The sequence below is a fragment of the Chelonia mydas genome, chromosome 1 (genome assembly GCF_015237465.2).
Source record: "Chelonia mydas isolate rCheMyd1 chromosome 1, rCheMyd1.pri.v2, whole genome shotgun sequence".
Taxonomy (NCBI): domain Eukaryota; kingdom Metazoa; phylum Chordata; order Testudines; family Cheloniidae; genus Chelonia; species Chelonia mydas.
The window spans coordinates 250,881,589-250,899,761 of record NC_057849.1 but is presented as its reverse complement, the minus strand read 5'-3'; the positions used below and the strand labels follow the sequence as shown (position 1 = coordinate 250,899,761).

At 40.9% G+C, this 18,173-nt stretch overlaps 1 protein-coding gene across 3 annotated transcripts in view; it reads right to left on the bottom strand.

Moving 5' to 3' along the window:
* The window catches only part of RFX4 (regulatory factor X4), a 131,751-nt gene that overhangs the window by 25,241 nt on the left and 88,337 nt on the right, over positions 1–18,173 (bottom strand). The window contains exons 14-16 of one of the 3 annotated variants that reach the window (XM_043542267.1): positions 15,572–15,691; positions 14,111–14,269; positions 925–1,087 (exon numbers count right to left, since the gene is read on the bottom strand). In XM_043542267.1, the coding sequence (XP_043398202.1) occupies positions 925–1,087; positions 14,111–14,269; positions 15,572–15,691 (442 nt within the window). Of the gene's footprint in view, positions 1–924; positions 1,088–14,110; positions 14,273–15,571; positions 15,692–18,173 lie in introns of all 3 variants that reach the window. The other 2 variants (XM_037880158.2, XM_037880166.2) reach the window with 2 other exon arrangements.

Below are 18,173 nucleotides of genomic sequence, written 5' to 3'. Positions count from 1 at the left end.
GATATATTGGCAGGCTGAGGATCCGCATTTTGTGTGAAATTCAGCCCAGATCGAGGACCGAAGCCCTCAATGGTGCATAGATATTGTGCTGGCTCTCCACAAAGCAATGAATCTCTTATCTTCCACTATGGAGTAAGCATTTCCACACATGGAAACTGTGGACAGAGCTTGAGGAATTCAGAAAGAAGTCTTCACCTTGTGTTGCACTCAGGCTATCAGCAATATCTCCCACACTCCTAATCCTGGTACATGCACGGGCCTGCCCAATGGGTGATTTTGTTATGGTGTTTGGCTAGCTGTGGAAGGGACAGAGGAGTTCTCTGAGCTTGATACAGAGCCCTATAAGTTGGGAATATACAGAATGGCTATTGCTTTCGAACAGAAGTGTTGTTAGGCTTTGTTAAAGTTTGTAAAGTGCTCCAAGATCTCTAATAAATTGTGCTATGTCAATGTTTACTATTTTCATTGGTCAGCATTACTCCGAGGCTTTGACACATTTGTTATGCTGGATTCTCCTTCTAGTTCAAAAATTGTCTGTCTTTCCAAACCCTGGAAATTGTTGCTCTGTGAGACTAGCAATTACCTTGGTGAAGGAGGGTTAGCTTTTCTTGACATATCTAGGCCATTGACATAGAATAATAGGAATCAGAGACAGAAAGAAACCTAATTAGATCATCCATCCAGGCCTTCTCCCTTTAGAACTTATTTTCCAGGTTTCCTTGTGTTTATGACTAGCATTATGTTTTAAATGAATAAATGGAAATATGTGAGAGACCATATAACCATACAACGCTATCACATTTGCAATGACGATCTATTCCCTCAGGAAACAGACCTTGGATTCCAACTGCTTTTGAAAAAAAAATTATTGCAAATTTAGACGAGTCCTTAAAACTCAAATAAACAAACTGGAAAGTGACCTACCCGTGGTCCTCTCTGTGGGGGTAAACAGGTATCCTGTGTGTGACAGATGAAGAAGGCACATGAGGACTTCTCATGCAGGGCAGCTGTTGCGAGTTCTCAGCAGGTGAACCAGCAGCTGTTGTCACAGTGTATGTGAGTGACCATGTATAGGACTGCATAGCTCCTGCAGAACAAACAAAGTTGACATTCATAGTTAACATGAGCTGTAGTCCTTTGAAACGATCCATTTTGAAACAGCCAGTAAAGAGCAATCTAATAAGGTGATGCCTGTGAAGAACATCAACCAAAGGAGGTGAATAAAAATGGCCATAGTGGAAGCAGTAAAACACCCATTTTTGAAGAACACTTCAAAAGGTACAAATAGGTGAGCCAGAATATCAGATACTAGGAGACAACCCAGACACAACTAGTATTTTTGAAACATAGCAGGATGGGAATAATCAATGCAATGCTGTAATTTGTGCCTATAAACCTTTGGGCAGGGACTGTCTTTTTGATCAGTTTGTACAGCACCTAGCACACTGGGGTCCTGGTCCATGACTAGGGCTCTTAGGCACTACAGTAATACAAATAGAAATATATAATATAATTAATATAATATAATATACAAAATACAGGACAGGGCTTAGAGCTGGGAGAACAGCCCTAGCACAAAACATTCCATAGACATTATGGGCCAAATCCTGAGCCCCTCTCTGCAACAGAATGGAGCTCCGTGCCGGACTAACTTGATCCTCAGGATGATCAGGGCTGGTGTGGTAGGAAAACCAGTCAGGGCCCTTGTGGGCATAGAAGAGGGTTGGACTCAGGCAAATGAATTCCCCGCAGCCTGACTTGGCTTTCATCTACCCACCAATGTAAGTTCTAATGTGGTCCCCATCATTGTGGTATCAGATTGGCTCCCAAAATAATAACAAGTGCACACTTGGAGACGTTCCTCTCTCTTCCCACTAGTCAGCAGGGACCAGACTTTGTTGACTTTTAATATGGTTCTATTCTAGGAAGGTTAAGGCAAAGAAGTGGGTTTTGCATTTTGCTCTGAAGGTGCTGAAGTTTTTAGTCAGCCTGGTCTCCTCCAGGTGGGAACTCCAGATTTATGGGCCAGTTCTTGAGAAAACTTGTCCTCTCTACGTGACTCCCATTCTTGAGGTTGGTGGTTCCATAATTCTGGGGTAACATAGCTGTTGCGGATGAGGGCCAACATCTTGAATTTGACCCAGTATAGAACAGGGAACCAATGAAGATAGTAGAATAAAGGTCACCAGGTGCTCTCAGCTCTCTTTCTCCAGCTAAAAAAGGGAATGGACTAGAGTTTCAGGAGCTGACTTAGATTTTCCTTCAGCACCTCTAGGACTTTCTGTTGTGTCAAAGGACCTAATTCAGAGAGGCAAGTTACTGTGTTGTCAGCTCTGTGTTCATTGTATGGCTCTTGGTGAATGGAGAAGCAATCTCAGATGTGGGTGATTTTCTTCAGAAAGTCAGGCAGATAGTTCTTTGTAGTGGAAAGTGCTCAATTCTGGGACTAAAGTGGGACACGCTGTGCTAAACAAGGTGATTCATAGACAAAATCTCCAGTAGGTTGTGACTTTATGGCTGCTGAGCTGGAGAAGAGGTGGGAGTACTTTGCATGTTTCATGCCTGAGAGTAAGAACAACGAGTCTGGTGGCACCTTAAAGACTAACAGATTTACCCACGAAAGCTTATGCCCAAATAAATCTGTTAGTCTTTAAGGTGTCACCAGACTCCTTGTTGTTTTTGTGGATACAGACTAACACGGCTACCCCCTGATACATGCCTGAGAGTAGGTTCACAAGAATTGCTTGTGCTACAGCCTGTCTGCATTTGCTTCTGTTCTCCATCACTAACACTTGAATTTTCTTCCTTTCTACTTCTTCTGTTACAGGTTTGCAGAGAACCACTGAGATCTATGGGAGCAATGAGGAGGGTGCAGGCATTCCAATGCTAGAACATCAATGGTTGTGTTTAATGAGCGGTCACAGTGACTCAACAGACCCTGTATCCTACAGCAATTTGGTGGGGTGGCATTACCTGCAACTGTGTTTTGGACTTGACTGGGTCCAGGCCATTACGTTACCTTCCTTTTTGTCTGGAAACCAGCCTGAAGGAAGTGACGGTCAGTCCAGCATAGGGGGCCGTTTCTTGTGTCCTCTATATCAGGTTAGGTTCCCCCTTTTAAGTGAGTGAGAATGATCTAGTAGTCACTGCTGGCCTCAAAAATCGATGAATCCATAGCCAAGTCCCATTCAAAATTCAGGTCCAAAGCATGACCTGCTCTGTGTGTAGAGCCAGATGTTACCTATGAGAAACTAAAAATGGAAAATGCGGCGAAGAGCTTTTAGGCCATTGCATTGGAGGGGTTGTCAATATGGCTGCTGAAATCTCCCAGGACGATCGTCAGAACATCTTCACCATGCCAGACAGCAGCACCTCAGGCTACTGCTCTAGGAAAGGCTTGCTTTCTGGGACGTCTGAAGACTAGCAGCTTGCATGTGGTGGACTTGTCTCTGGATTTGCAGAGCATCTGACTATTGAAAGATTTTGTATCAAGGAGGCCTCTCTTGCATTTGAGACTGGACTGGAAAAGGATGACTACTCACCCCTTCTCTCCCTTGTGGAGGGAATGCAGTAGCTTTCACAGAGTGATCTGCACATGAAGAGAGAGGGGAAGGAGTGGCTCAGATTTGGAAGGTCTCAATTTCCTGTTGGAGGAAGAAGAGTGCAGAGTACACGTGTGTATGTATGTGTTAAGGGAGGGCACCAATCAGAGCCCTTCCATACATTGTGGTAGGGCAAAAGGTAGGAGGAGAGGCAATTGAAGAGATTGTGATTGTTTTGATTTTTAAAACACCAGACACCAGAATCCCAATCCCACAGCTTTTATACAATCAATCCCATTGATTTCTGGAATCCAGAAGACAGCCTTTTTTAGCTGCTGTACCCACTGAACTGAACCAAACTGAACGTAAAACAGTAGTGGTTGAGTGATTTGACAACACTTTGTTTTTCCTTGTGATTTCAGCCTTTGGGGTTTGAATAAACATAGAAAGTTCTTTTACTTCATTTCACTTTATTTTTTACTTTTTTAAGACTGAGTACATTGTTGAAGACACGACAGCAAGAGGCCCTCTGTAGGAAGCACAATGTATAAATAGCTCTGCTAAAAGCCCAACAACAGCCTTGTTGCGCTTTCACACAGCAAAGCCAAAAATCCAAAGGAATTTCATTCACGGACGTGTGATTTGTACTACAAACCCTGACTGTACTTGGTGGTGTGCGTGTACTGCTGTGAATAGTCCCATATAGCCAGGCTGATTAGCTATTGTCCTGCCTCTTGTGCAGTCATTTATACCAGTGCAAAGTGAATGCAAAGTGGATGTAAAATGCTACCATTTCACAATGGTACACACATTCACACATGGTTTCACATTTTACAGCCACTTTGCACTGGACTGCAAAGGTGCATGGCAACACTGAAGCAAGCCCACAGATGTCAGTAGGAATCGCAATAGTAAATATTATACCTGGTAGTAAACAATACAATACTAGGTATAATGTTTACGACAGACTTATGTCGGTATAACTACGTTGCTCAGGAGTGTGGAAAATCCACACCCCTGAGCAATGCAATTGTGCCGACCTAATCACCAGTGTAAATGGTGCTATGTTGATGGGAGGGATTCATAGCTACTGTCAACATAGCTACTGCCTCTTGGGGAGGTGGATTAACTACCCCGAGAGGAGAAGCTCTCCCATCAGCATAGGTAGTGTCTTCACTTAGTGCTGCAGTTGAATTGGTGCAGCTGTGCCACTGCATCGAAGTGCATGTAGACAAGCCCTCAGTCTCTCCAAAATCAGGAGACTGGCTTAAAAATCAGATTTTTAAAAACCAGACATTTGGGGTTCTTTTCATTTGCTTTCTGGTGCTGGATCCTTCAGGGTTTGCATCATCAAGCTTTTCTCTGCAACCATGAGGGCTAGAAACTTACCTTAATTTTTAACAAAAAATAGCATTCTCATGAATCAAGGAGCTGGAGCTTTAAGTAAAAGCACCAAATATCATGAGACTCTTGATAAAATCATGAGAACTGGTAACACTCACTAAGAGTTTACAAGATCAGCCCCAGGGAGCATTACTACCAAGTCAGCACCCTGAGGAATAGTGTACAGTACTATTGAAATGAACCTTCAATTCAAATATACAGTCCCTTGTAACGGAGAGGAAGACAGTGGAGGTGGTGATGACAAGGAGGTGGAGAAATAATTAGTTATCTATTAGCAAACATTTACAATGCAGAATTTCTGTAAACCAGTTCAGGTTCTTCTAACAGCAATGGCATTAGCAAATGAGTAATCCCAGGCTTTAAGAGAGGACTGCAGAGTCAACCATATACCCATCACTTTTGTTACAATATTGTTGTAATTTGACCAATCATTAATCTGGCCTTTGTAATTTAGAAAGAATTAGGGCTAATTATCCTTTTAAACTTTCAGTAATTTAACAGAAAAATTTAAATAAAACGTTAACTGGGCATGCCAGATGTTTTACACCAGAGCAATCTATATAGGATTTACCTTACTTTAGTTAGGTGTCATCTAATCGCAGTGATTTAATTTGCTGCTTTTGTGTTTGACCATTGAGTGCATGCAGGAAGTTTAAAAAGCAAGTTTAATAGTTAACCTTTATTGCCAGTGCCACAAGCAGCAAAGACTTAATGACACCTCAAATGGGGGAACTGCAAGCTATTGGCAACCAACCAGACTAGTTTTCTAGTTGTACAATGCATTTCCACACTGCTACAATTACCTAAATTAAAAAAAAAAAATTAAAGAAAGGCAACACAGTAATTTTTAAATATATCTCAAGAGAATTGCTGGTTCGATCCACTTATCTGGAGAAAATACACAGAATTAAAAAACAAACAAAAGAAAATACATTGAGAATTTTACACTTCATCCCTCAAATCCTCACCTGGTATAAATATGCATAACTTCACTGAGCTGGAGTACTTACATTTTCAAATATTTTGATTTTTACTTTACATGCTGTATAAGCACTAGGGCCTGGTCTGCACTTGAAAGCTTTATCAATACAACTATTCTGAGTAGTGGTGTGATTTTTTTTTACTAACATAGTTGTACTAGTGCAAGCCCTAGTATGGATTCAGTTAGACGGATATAAAGGTGAGACTGCACCTAAAACTTAGGTCAACTTAGCTATGTTGCTCAGGACTGTGAAAAATGTTGTGCCCTGTACAATGTAGTTAGGTTGACCTAACCCCTACTGTACATGCAGCCTCTTGAGGGGATGAATTTTCTACAGCAGTGGAAAAATCCCTTCCTTTGCTGTAGCAAGTGTTTATACTTCAGTGGTGTAGCTGCTGTGCCGTTGTAGTGTAGACATACCCACCAGTATAGCTTATTCCCCTTCCTGAACTGAAATAAACTTTAGGCTTTATAGCTAAAAATCAGCATTTTTATACGGAACAACTGCATCCACACTAGGGGCATTTTGCTACTTTATCTATGCTAATGTAGTTAATGAGGAAAACCTTTCTAGTGTAGACCAGCCCTTAGAATCAAGAAAAACATGGATAAGAAGTATCTTTTACATTTTTATTTAAAAACCTCCCCTTTTTATTTTATCATCAACGTACATGAACTTTCCACACAAATGCCTTTTACATTTTTCACATGTCTGGAATATTATCTGCATCGACATCACCACCAGTTTTGGGTAATTTTTTTGATGTCCCCTCTAATGTTTTTAAAAACTTCCTATTATATTTTTCTACAAACTGCAGAATATACCCTCTATTAATTGATATCCTAGAACTATGGCAGGTTGATTAGCCCAGATGGTTTATAATACATCCTCAGCACACACAAAGTAAAATACAACCAATTCCTGCAGCTGCAATGTTTCTGGTTCTGGATTACTTTACTTATATGAACCCTTATTCATATGAGTTGCGTTCTAGACAAAAATTAAGATAATGGTGATTAAAACAAAGCTGAGCTCAATGGCCAGAGAGAAGCAGCAGTTCTGCCAAACAAAAGAATATGGGGAGAAAATAGGGGAGGTGGGGGAGGAAGGGAAATGAAGAGCTGGTGAAAAAGGAGGACTGTAATGATCAAAGATGAACTGTAGCAGAAAGGTCTTCCATGGAGGTTTAGCTAAGACAGGCTGTGGTAGAAATGCTCAGGTGGGAGGGTTCCTTAGCCATAGTCCCTATGTCCATCCTGAGGCTTCACCCTAGCAGTCCTCAGCCTTGGAGGGCCATAGCAGGAGAGAGACAATCACTCAAGCACCCTAGTAAACATAATTAAAGTACAAATAAATTAACATAATGCCAGTGTGAGTCCCTTCCACATTCCCCACTCTTACTACCTCAGACCATTCTCATTTTGTAGGTCTCTCCTTTGAGGGGCAGCACACAGTTACCTGCTTTTCAATTTCTTGTTCCTGGGGGAGGTTTTCTGGCCTGTGTTACATAGGTGGCCCGACTAGATGATCACAATGGTCCCTTCTGGCCTTAAAATCTACGAATCAAATTATTCATAAAATCTATGTCTCAAGTCTCTACTGGGGAGAGCACATAGCATGCTGCTTCATTCAAACAGTGTATTTGCTTTTGTGCTCACCAATATTTCCTCTAATTTTTGACAGGCCAAGTGCGCAAAACATTTCTTCTGTGAAAATTTTTGAAGTAGAGTTCAAATTTGTGTGCCATGAGGAAAATGCGCCCAAGCGAGTAAAATGCTTATACATTTAAAAAGTTTTAATTTGCTATTTGTGATAATAATAGTTTTACACCACGTTATTTTATAAATGTCGTTTTTAAATACTTAGAAAAAGGAAATTTAACCATTCTTCATGAAGCACAAGTTAGTTTTAAGCATTACGTATTATGATCTTTTTTATAGACAATCACGAGCATATATCAAGCACATATTAATCATGATCATTATCAGTCCATAGGCTTCTGCCAGTTGGTGTCCACTTTCACCTTTCATTCTATACACATGTCCGAAAAGATTTTGATAAACATATAATAAAGACAATTTAATAAGTATGCCATTATGTCAATTTGTATGGGTTTTCAGAAAGAGACATCATAAGTAAAAAAAGAAAAACAAGAGTTTGTGTTTTAAATTTAAAATTTTCCTAAAAAATATCAATAAATGATTATCAGCCAAGAATAAGATATGTAATTACAAATACATTTTAATTTCCTTATTGGTCGAAATGTCAAAGACTGCTAAACTAACCTTACTGTTTTTCCCTGTGATCTTTTTCATTTGCCCATTCAATATAAACTCTGTCCAGATCTATCAGTCCTCCATCCAGCTGGTCACTCTTAATACACATCAGCATGTCCAAATGATCTACTTGTAAACGATTCCGTAATTTGTTTTTTAGAGTGTTCATTAAACTAAAGCCACGCTCACAGTCTGCACTTGATGCTAGGAATGTTCCTCCAATATCCGTCAACTTTGCAAGATCCTGAAACGTTCGTTCTGGTGAGCAAATGTCACCATATCTGGGAAACTTAAAATCAATTGGCTTTTGATTCTTTCAGCTACTGCAAACTTGAAGTCATTGTACTGACTGACTATAACAATCTCTTCAGTAAGAAAGTCTTTGTATTTTGAACATAGAGTTTTGACCTGATGAATTCCAAAATTGAAGTCACACTTAACTATTGCTGCACGATCAAAAGCGGAGCACTCCTGGACTTCATCCTCTAGAAACCTGTCTGCCAAATGTGCACACAAGAAGTTTATGAAAGTTATTATGGAACTGGTATCAATTTCATTATTTTCTTGAGAGCTCATATCTAAGAGAGCCTTAACTTTGTCACTCCATAGACTGAATCTCCAAGGGACTGTCTTCTGATCTTGTTCAGTTTACCTCGGGCAAGGTGAAATGCTTCAAGAGGTGTAAGGCCCCGTTTCTGGAGCAGCGTGGATAGTGAAGTCAGCTCCGACAAAACATCATTCAAAACTTCTAATGTTATTTGGTATTCCATGGTATTCAGCTTTTTGTGGCAGTATTTAGAAACTGGATCAGTATCTTTGTCTTGCTCAAAATATTCCAGAAGAGGATTATAGTTGCGAATAATTGCTGGAAGTGCGAAGTGCCTAGATAACCAGCACACTTCATTGAGTGCCCTGAAAGCCACTGACTCACATTCAGAAGCATCCACTATTTCCTGAAATTTGCATTTTCTCCTGGATGACTGACAGAACACTGTGTAGACAGTTCTCATTAAGGTTTCGATGTCTCTTATCAGCTTGATCTCTTTCAATGCATCGGAAATCCCCAAGTCTTCCCGGTGTGCAACACAATGTTGCTGGACTAAGTATGGACTATCACATTTCAGATGAGCCGCCACGCCATTGAGTTTGCCCAACATCACGGAAGCACCATCAGATATGAACATCACCATTTTCATGAGCTCAAGTTGGTGTTTTTTATAGAACTCTTTGATTGCAGACACTATTGAAACAACATCACACTCTTGCAATTGTAATAGTCCACCAAATGAAGTTTTATAGTCTGCAGAATTTATGGATCTATATTTAAAGTAGAGTATCAAGTGTCAATGGATATATCAGTGCTTTCACCAACAGCTAGAGTATGAAACATTGCCGATGCTATTTCATGCATGAGGTCATTTTGGACAATGCAGTTGACAATTTCAAGAAATTCAAAAGCATAATTTTTACTTCTCCAGCTAGCTGGTATGCGCACATACTTTTCCATATGGTCATTAATATTCTGAACAGAAAGCACTGAGCTGTTAATTTTAATAGCTAACAACACACTGTCAATAAGTACCTTGATTTCTTCTGGGTTTGAGCGCTTGTGTTCAAGATTAATTTGCCTCCTCTGCTTTTCAGCGGGACTTTCAAGAATCATGCTAAGCAATCCGCTCCGTAAGGACAGGTTTTGTTTCTAAAGGGTAAGTCTTCACTACCCGCCAGATCGGAGGGTAGTGATCGATCTATCGGGGATCAATTTATTGTGCCTTGTCTAGACACGATAAATCGATCCCCGAATCAACGCCTGTATGCCACCTCAGCAGGAGGAGTAAACGGAGTTGACGGGAGAGCCATTGCGGTCGACTCGCCGCCATGAGGACGCCCAGGTAAGTCGAACTAAGATACTTCGACTTCAGCTACATGAATAGTGTAGCTGAAGTTGCGTATCTCAGTTTGAACGCCGCCCTCCACCTCCCCCCCCCCAATATAGGCCAGGCCTAAGTCTTGTTATACCATCTATATGAGACTTACTTGACAGATGACGCTTTAAGAAATCCAACTTCCATAAATAGTTCCACATTCTTCCTGTTGAAAATTCTCCCGAAGCTCTGGCATCTCGACAATATACACAAACCACTCCATTGTCCTCATTATATGTGAATATTTCACAAAGTTTAACAAGCATTACACTATGGGTACATTTTCCGGCACGTAGTGATCAATCGGGGATCGATTTATCGCGTCTCATCTAGACATGATAAATCGATCCCTGAATCGACTCCTGTACTCCACCCCGGCAGGAGGAGTAAGCGGAGTTGATGGGGGAGCCACTGCAGTTGACTCACTGCCATGAGGACGGCCAGGTAAGTCGAACTAAGATACTTCGACTTCAGCTACATGAATAGCATAGCTGAAGTTGCGTATCTTAGTTCAACCCCCACCCCCCCACCCCTTGCCAGTGTAGCCTAGGCCTACATGACTTTGGTGTAACCGTCTCTATAGTCTCATCCAGCCATCCAGATTTAAATTAAGTCACTGTTCTTTTATGCTTTAGACCTCTAGATAGTGACATTTTTGGGACTGATTTTTTACCAGATTGGTTTATTTAAAATTAATACTTTTAAGAAATGGCTACTATTTCAATGTGCTTAACAGCGTAACTCGACAAAAGGGCAAACGGGAGATCATTCAGATCAGCATACCGGAAGTTTGTGCATAGCTCCGATCACATTCATGCATCTGTGGCAAAAAAACGCAGGAAAATGGTAAAACATCACGAGAAAATGTATGAAGTTCAATGCCTTTGAAAGATTTCAGTCACAAAAACAACACTTACCTTTGTTCATTTCTGGGAAATCTTTGCAGTTCCTTAGCAACTACGGCCAGGCATTTTGACTTATTCACACGTACTTGAGTTTGTACACAGCCAAACGAACAGACTACAAGGAGATGTGTGGGTCCCGACTGTCCTGACGTGATCAACGTTTCACATTCGAAATGCTGGTGGGGAGAGGTACGATTCATTGCCCTCCTTTCCCTTTCCCCCCCTTGCCAGCTAGTAGAATCTGGCTGTGTTGATAGATGGCAGGCGAACAATGTCAAAAGTCGCCCGTAAATGATATTTCAGCATGGCTCTGATGTAGTATTTCATTTTTTGTGTGCGCGGTGTTTTGCCATGTGTGCGGAGTTTACGATCTGTGTGCACATGCACACAGCTTAGAGGGAACAGTGGTACTCACCCTTCATGTCCAAGAACCACATGACTCTGGTCTTGTGGTCTTGCTGTTCAGGACATGGGATTGTTGTATTTTCACACCAAATACACTCTAAACTTTAGACTATGATTCTAAAGTCTCAAACAACAAGCAAACCTGAGGTTTCCACAATGCTATGTAGGATTAAAATGCTCTTAAATCTATTTCAGCCACAAATACACACTGTGGTTCCCTGGGATGTCTTTGAAGGCATGAAAAAGATTTGGCAGAAACCTTTATTAGTCCTTTAACTACTGTCTGATTCTCTAGGATGGTAAATTGCCATTCCTGGCATTTTTCTAGAAGCTTTTGTTGCTACTCTAGAGTCCTCCAAAAGTGAAAGTTTTATCATTCATTTCACCACTGAGTAGCCAGGGCAGCATCGGGTGCCTGGAATGTCTTCTGACAGTCATTCAAGTTCCTGACTCCTTTCCTGCATTTGCAGACTCAAATTAGGAAAACAAAATATTTTTGACCCCAGAGACTTGAAGGTCATGACTGGCCCTGGCCACCACCTTCAGAATGTACAATCTGTCTTTCATATCAGAGAGCCTATGAGAGGAATTTCACATGCAGAGTATAGAGGCCCACTTGTATACACCAAATTGCAAGCCAGTTGTGTGCCTATTGGTTCATTTGCAATTTTTGCAATCCCAAGTCACAAACGGAGTATCTTCATGCACAAATTATTAATTAGGACTTTTACATGCCCATTTGATATACAGTGTGTTCCTGAAACCGCTATAATTATATGTGCAGTTATAGGCATGCAGTTGCATACAAGCCACAGGCCTTCATTTCCTAAATTCTGTCCTTGTAAGATGTTGAAAGGTATGAACAAAGCATTAAAACAGAAAAACAAAACAAACCCTAGAGCAACTGAGCCAGATTTTTAAAGGATTTAGGCACCCGAAGATGCAGACAGGATCTATTACCATTGGGAATTGGGAGTTGAGGTGTTTTTGAAAATCCCGCTAAGAGCCTATATAGCTTTATAAATCTGGCCCATTCAAACTGTGTCCATTTTTAGAGAAAGTGTGTGTTAAGTCATCGAGGGTGTTCTAAAGCACCATTTCTCAAATGTGGCCACACTGGCTGCATGTGGCCACTAGGGGGTTTCCCTGTGGCCACGGCAGTTTCCTGGGCTGGGGGGAGGGGAAGCATCAGCCCCTCCAAGTTCCCTGTAAGCTGCACAGCCATGTAGCAGCCTATTTAGCACCACGCAGGTATTCAGGGAACCCGCCTGGGGACCGGCCCCACATCCCCAACCCCATCCCAGAGCCTGCACCCCCAGCTGGAGCCCTCACACCCCTGCACCCCAACCCTCTGCCCCAGCCCTGAGCCCCTCATTCCTGGCCCCATCCCAGAGCCCACACGCCCAGACAGAGCCCTCACACCCCTGCACCTCAACCCTCTGCTCCAGCCCTGCCACATTCCCCCTCAGCCCTACCCCCATCACATGAATTTTGTTTTGTGCACCAATATGAAGGTTTTGTGCACCAATATGAAGGTGAAGGTCACACATCACCTCCATATTGGTGCACATGGGTGGGAAAAATTAGCGGGAACACTGCTCTTCCTCCCTGTTGCTGCATGCGCCCCCTCTCTGGAGGCACAGGTGGGACACACAACGCTTAAGGAGCAAGGTGAGAAGCCGAGGGGGGGTGAGGAGGCGAGCAGCGGGGGAGTAAGGAGGTGAGTGGTGAACCAGCAGCAGAGTGAGGAGGCCGGGGGGGGGTGGGGGACACACGTGTCCTCCCCTCCCCTCAGCCATCCTGAGCATCCTCCCCGACTCTCCCCTCCCCAGACCCAAGCCGCCCAGATATGTTTTTCATTATTATCTGGACTTCTATTATGTGAAAGCACTTTAAAATTTACTTCAGAATTGTTGTACAACCATTTTTACCAAAAAAGCAAAAGAAACAATAATAAAAAAAGACAAGAACATGCAAAGCAGCTTATTTGTGTTTCTATTCTGTTAGGTCCAGTCAAGAATAGAGATAACTACATTATTTTTATTATTGAGTCCTCAAAAAAAAGCCCAAAACCTTACATAAATAAATTACAATGATTTAGATGTATATATGTGCATATTACTTTATTAATTTAGGAAAAATAAATAATTTTAGGAAAAAGTGTCTGTGCGGCTACCAGCAAGAGTTGGTGGCCACACACTGAGGCCACCCAAAAATTTGTGGCGAGAAGCCCTGTAAAGTGCTGTATTTAGAAAAGGCTCTTTTAAAGTATTGCTAGAAATATGAGATTTTAAACTGAGGTTTGAAAACATTTTGGAACAAAATTGTGGCCCTGTTCTTCCAAGGGCCCCAGACATCTGCATAGAGTCCATAATGTATTGAGATTTCCATCTGCTTTTACAAATTTATATCTTGATGTCCAGGAATCCATGCACACATTGGATCCTTTTTCAGTTGCACTGCATGTCATGTTTGGCAAGATATAAAGAAAATATCTGTTTACAATTATAAATAAGGAACATATGCTGAGTCCATTTTGAGAGGGCGACTTCAGAGACAGTGGCTCTAAACTGACACATTGCTCACAATTTTTATTGCAGGCTTTTGGTTTTTTGACAACATTTTTTTGGAAAAAAGAATGCAAGAACCAGCCATCCTTAGCCTACCTACCTGTTGTAGTTGCTATGCTAGCGTACTCTGGGGATTGACTGCTCACAGGTGAGGGTGCAGACGGCACTTCCACCAAGGTGGCAGATTTAGCTGGAGAGAATGGCACTGGGGAAGGAGTTGGAGGAGCAGGTTCTGTCAATATAATTTCTTCTCGTATTTCTGCTGAAGATTGGGAGACAGGTCATAAAAATGTTGTTAAATATGGCTCGTGGAACCCTATGAAATAGATCACTTAGAAAAGTTAATTTTAGATGTAAACTCTGGTGTGTGGAGGAATTACATAAATATGTCTTTATCGTAGGTATTTTCATGGCCCCATTTTCATGGCCCCATCTCCTGATCATTAACATGCTTATCCTCACAACATCAGTGTGAGGTACTCTTATGCCCATTTTACAGGTGGGGAACTGAGGCACAGAGAGGATAAATGAATTACCCAGGAAGTCTGTGGTGGAGCATAGATTTGAACCTGGGTCTTCCAAGTCACAGGCTAGCACCCTAACTACTGGATCATCCTTCCAAACCTTAGGTGTCATATTTAGTCTATGCTAAAATGGATGGGTGAACTTTTCAAAAGCCAGCTAGGGGATTTAGCCATACAACTCCCATTTAAATTAATTGTAGCTTCAGGGAGGGATGGAAGCTGGCTCCACTGACTCTATGCCTGCTAGGACTCTTTTTCATCACATGCATCCTGCACTGGGAGGTTATAGGTGATCTCCACACCGCTGGGGCTGCACTGAAGTACCTGAGCATACAGCACTGAGTATCTGGCATCTGTATTTCTACTGATAATGTAGATTTTTTTCTTTGGAAGTTGAACATTGGTATATCATAAATCATAGCTTTGGCTTTAATCTTAACCAATGAAAGTCACTCACCCCGATTCTCTTCTCAGACACAGTGGTGTAAAATCAGGAGTAATCCGACCAAAGACAGTGGACATATTATTGTAAAGCCAGTGTAAGGGAGAGGGGAATCAAGACACGTGTCACTTAAATGTGACTGTGGTTTTATAGGTTAGTTGATGTGAACATTCAGTATAAAACTCCCTTGCTGAAATCTCAAATACAGGTTTAGGAGTTGAAATTTTCAGACTTTCATAACTAAACTCAATAGTTACAGCAAGAATCAGGCAGTCTAATTAAAAATCAATTTCAGGACACTCAATCTCCCCACTGAATGCATCCGGTGAAGTGAGCTGTAGCTCACGAAAGCTTATGCTCTAATAAATTTGTTAGTCTCTAAGGTGCCACAAGTATTCCTGTTCTTTTTTCACTAACCAGAGAGGCTCATAATTGACTTGTCTGACATAATACAGCTGAAAAATGACACATTCCTTCTGGAAAGGCCTGATTAGGATAAATGGGGATAGGGAAATGCCCACGTACAGAAATGGGTGAATCACAGAGAATAAAATTATAGAAGGTATGTAAGGTACTGCTAAGAAAACAAACTCACCTGTGCTTCCTTCTCCTTTCATTGCCCTCATTAATTCATTAGCTCTCTCCTGACAATGCAGTGATTCTAACAGGTATAATACGTAGTCATCAAACATCAAGTGAATAAGGTGAAAAGACCCTGGGAATTAAATAATATGAACAAACATAAAAGCAATTAATGGTCTCAATACATTTATCACACAAATGATTACAGTAATACCAAAAAAACAACCCCAAATCACTGAATACCACTGGCCCCTGTATAGTCCTGCTACTGAACCATGTCCTCTTACTGAAAAGTGAGTCATCTGTCAATGTTAAAGGCAAGTTAAGAGGGGAGGGTATTTTTGTGTCTGGGTTCTGATTGCCACAGTGTACTTGTACCTGGATTTATACAGATGATGTGAATTCTGGGATCATTTCTCAGAAGTAAAATTTGAGTCTCTGGGGTCCGGTTCTTGAGAAAAGTGTCCTGACAAATAACTATCATTCTGTAGTAATTATAAATCTTGAGCAAGAATTGCCTTTTGGACCAAGCTCTCTCTCCTATATCCAAGCAAGCACTTACTAAGTCAGATGGGGCGGTCTGGGAAAGCAGGAAAAGAATCAAATATAAAAATCTATTCCCTGTCAAATGCACTAGCACAAAGTATTGTTGAGCTAGCTGGACTGTCCATGGGGGCTTTAAACTAGAAAGATAAAGGGAGGGATATGGTGAAGGTCAGAAACTATGGGACCTGGACCCAAGCCTTCCTTCAGCATCTTCCCAGCAAGAGTCTGATTATCTTTTTGTTAGCATTTTTCAGCTGATTGGGCATTGGTACCATTTATGTAGGACCTTTAAAGCCAGAACATTTCCTTCCCAACTCTCTGGTAATGTCATTAGTGTTGCCAAGAATCAAAGCCATTATTCGTGTATGATAGGATGCCCAAACACCTTAAAATAAGTTGCTTTAACAGGAAGCATTGTCAGTCAGGATAGGTACAGTCTGAAGAATTTATAAATAAGGAACTTTCTCATTTTTCATAATTATAGGACTGGAGGTAGATTATGTTTGTGGTTAGACTAATAGGTTAAAAATTACAAGTGTTAAGAATCAGCACACTTTAGGATGTAAACTGGTCACTGAGTTGAGAGCTGGAAATAAATATTTTGCTCTCACGTCCTAGCATTGTAAAATTGGTCAAGAACAATATAGCATACTTTTCTGCCTTTCTCTGAAGCATCAGATTACTGACAGATGTAGAATACTGAATGGGATAGACCAATGATATGTTCTGGCATGACAATTCCAAGCTACCTAAGACATCAGAGAAGGTATATGACACAATGATATCAACGAGAGACTAAAAGACTCCTTAAGTAAAAAAGTCCATCCCTATGGCACATCTTGAGGGTTTTATCCAGTCTATCTTTGAATAATTCGACAGATGAGGTTTCCACTACTTCCCAAACATGCTAGCAACAACTGTGGGATGCCCCACATGGAAAGGCTTCAGCCAACCAAAGTAGCGTCAATATCTCTGGCATCAGCCCTTCCACATGAGGCATCTGTCAAGTTATTAAGTACCACATTACTATAGCTGGAATAGGAAGTGTCCTGAATGTTTTGGCTTTGCCTGCGATCTCCCAGCATGAGGGACAGGCATCACTATCTTTAACAACCATCAGTCTTGGAAGTTCCAAGCACATTTCTTGGTGGTTCCCGGCAAGCCACTTCCTAGGAGGCAATTTGAGACATGCTACACAGATATGGATCTGGACAGGAAAAGAAGAGTTTCCTGTGTAGTTTCAGGTCTCAGTTCAATTAGATAAATGCCAAGAAGCAGAGAACAGACGTGAGGGAAGCAGTACTGGGGAAAAATTGACTTTTCCTCTAGCCTCCATAGACAGAGATTTAAAAATTTATACAAGGACTCAGTGTGAGAAGTAGACATGTCCATATGCTATCACTGGGCAGATTCAGCAGTGTATAGAAGATAGGAAGCAAAGAAGAAAATCAAGACAGATTACTTTGTCTGAAGAGCATACTGGCATCTACTAGAGATGAGTGATATATATATATTTAAAACTAAATGTTTTTTCTTCCAGAACTAATCTTTTTGCAAAAATGAAAAAATCACAAAGACATGTTGACCCTCTTTTTTGTAATTTTAAAAATTTCCCATGACATTTTTTGTAAAAATTTAAATCACAATTTGTATTGATTTTTTAATCAAAATATCTTCAAAATTTTTCATTTACCAAAACCTGCTCTTTGATAAACAAACAATGTGCATAAGCATCTAGATAACACTTTAGACAAAAGTTGCAATAAACTGGTTTTGTACAAAACAGAAAAATGGGTCTGTATCAACCACTGCAAAACAGAAACTTTGATATTTGGGGTTATTATTTTTCAACCAGCTGTATTATCTATATTATACAAGAGAGCTGGGTGAATACTTCACTTTTTTTTTTTATGAAGAGTCACTCTAGTGAGAAATTTAACTTGCTCTTTTTATATTGGCTTTCCACCAACGATTAGTAAATTTTAGATCTATTTATTTGTACTTGCATTGTACATTTAAAAAGGCCTATCAAAGGCTTTAGGTACCTTTGGCAGGAGTGAATACAGTCA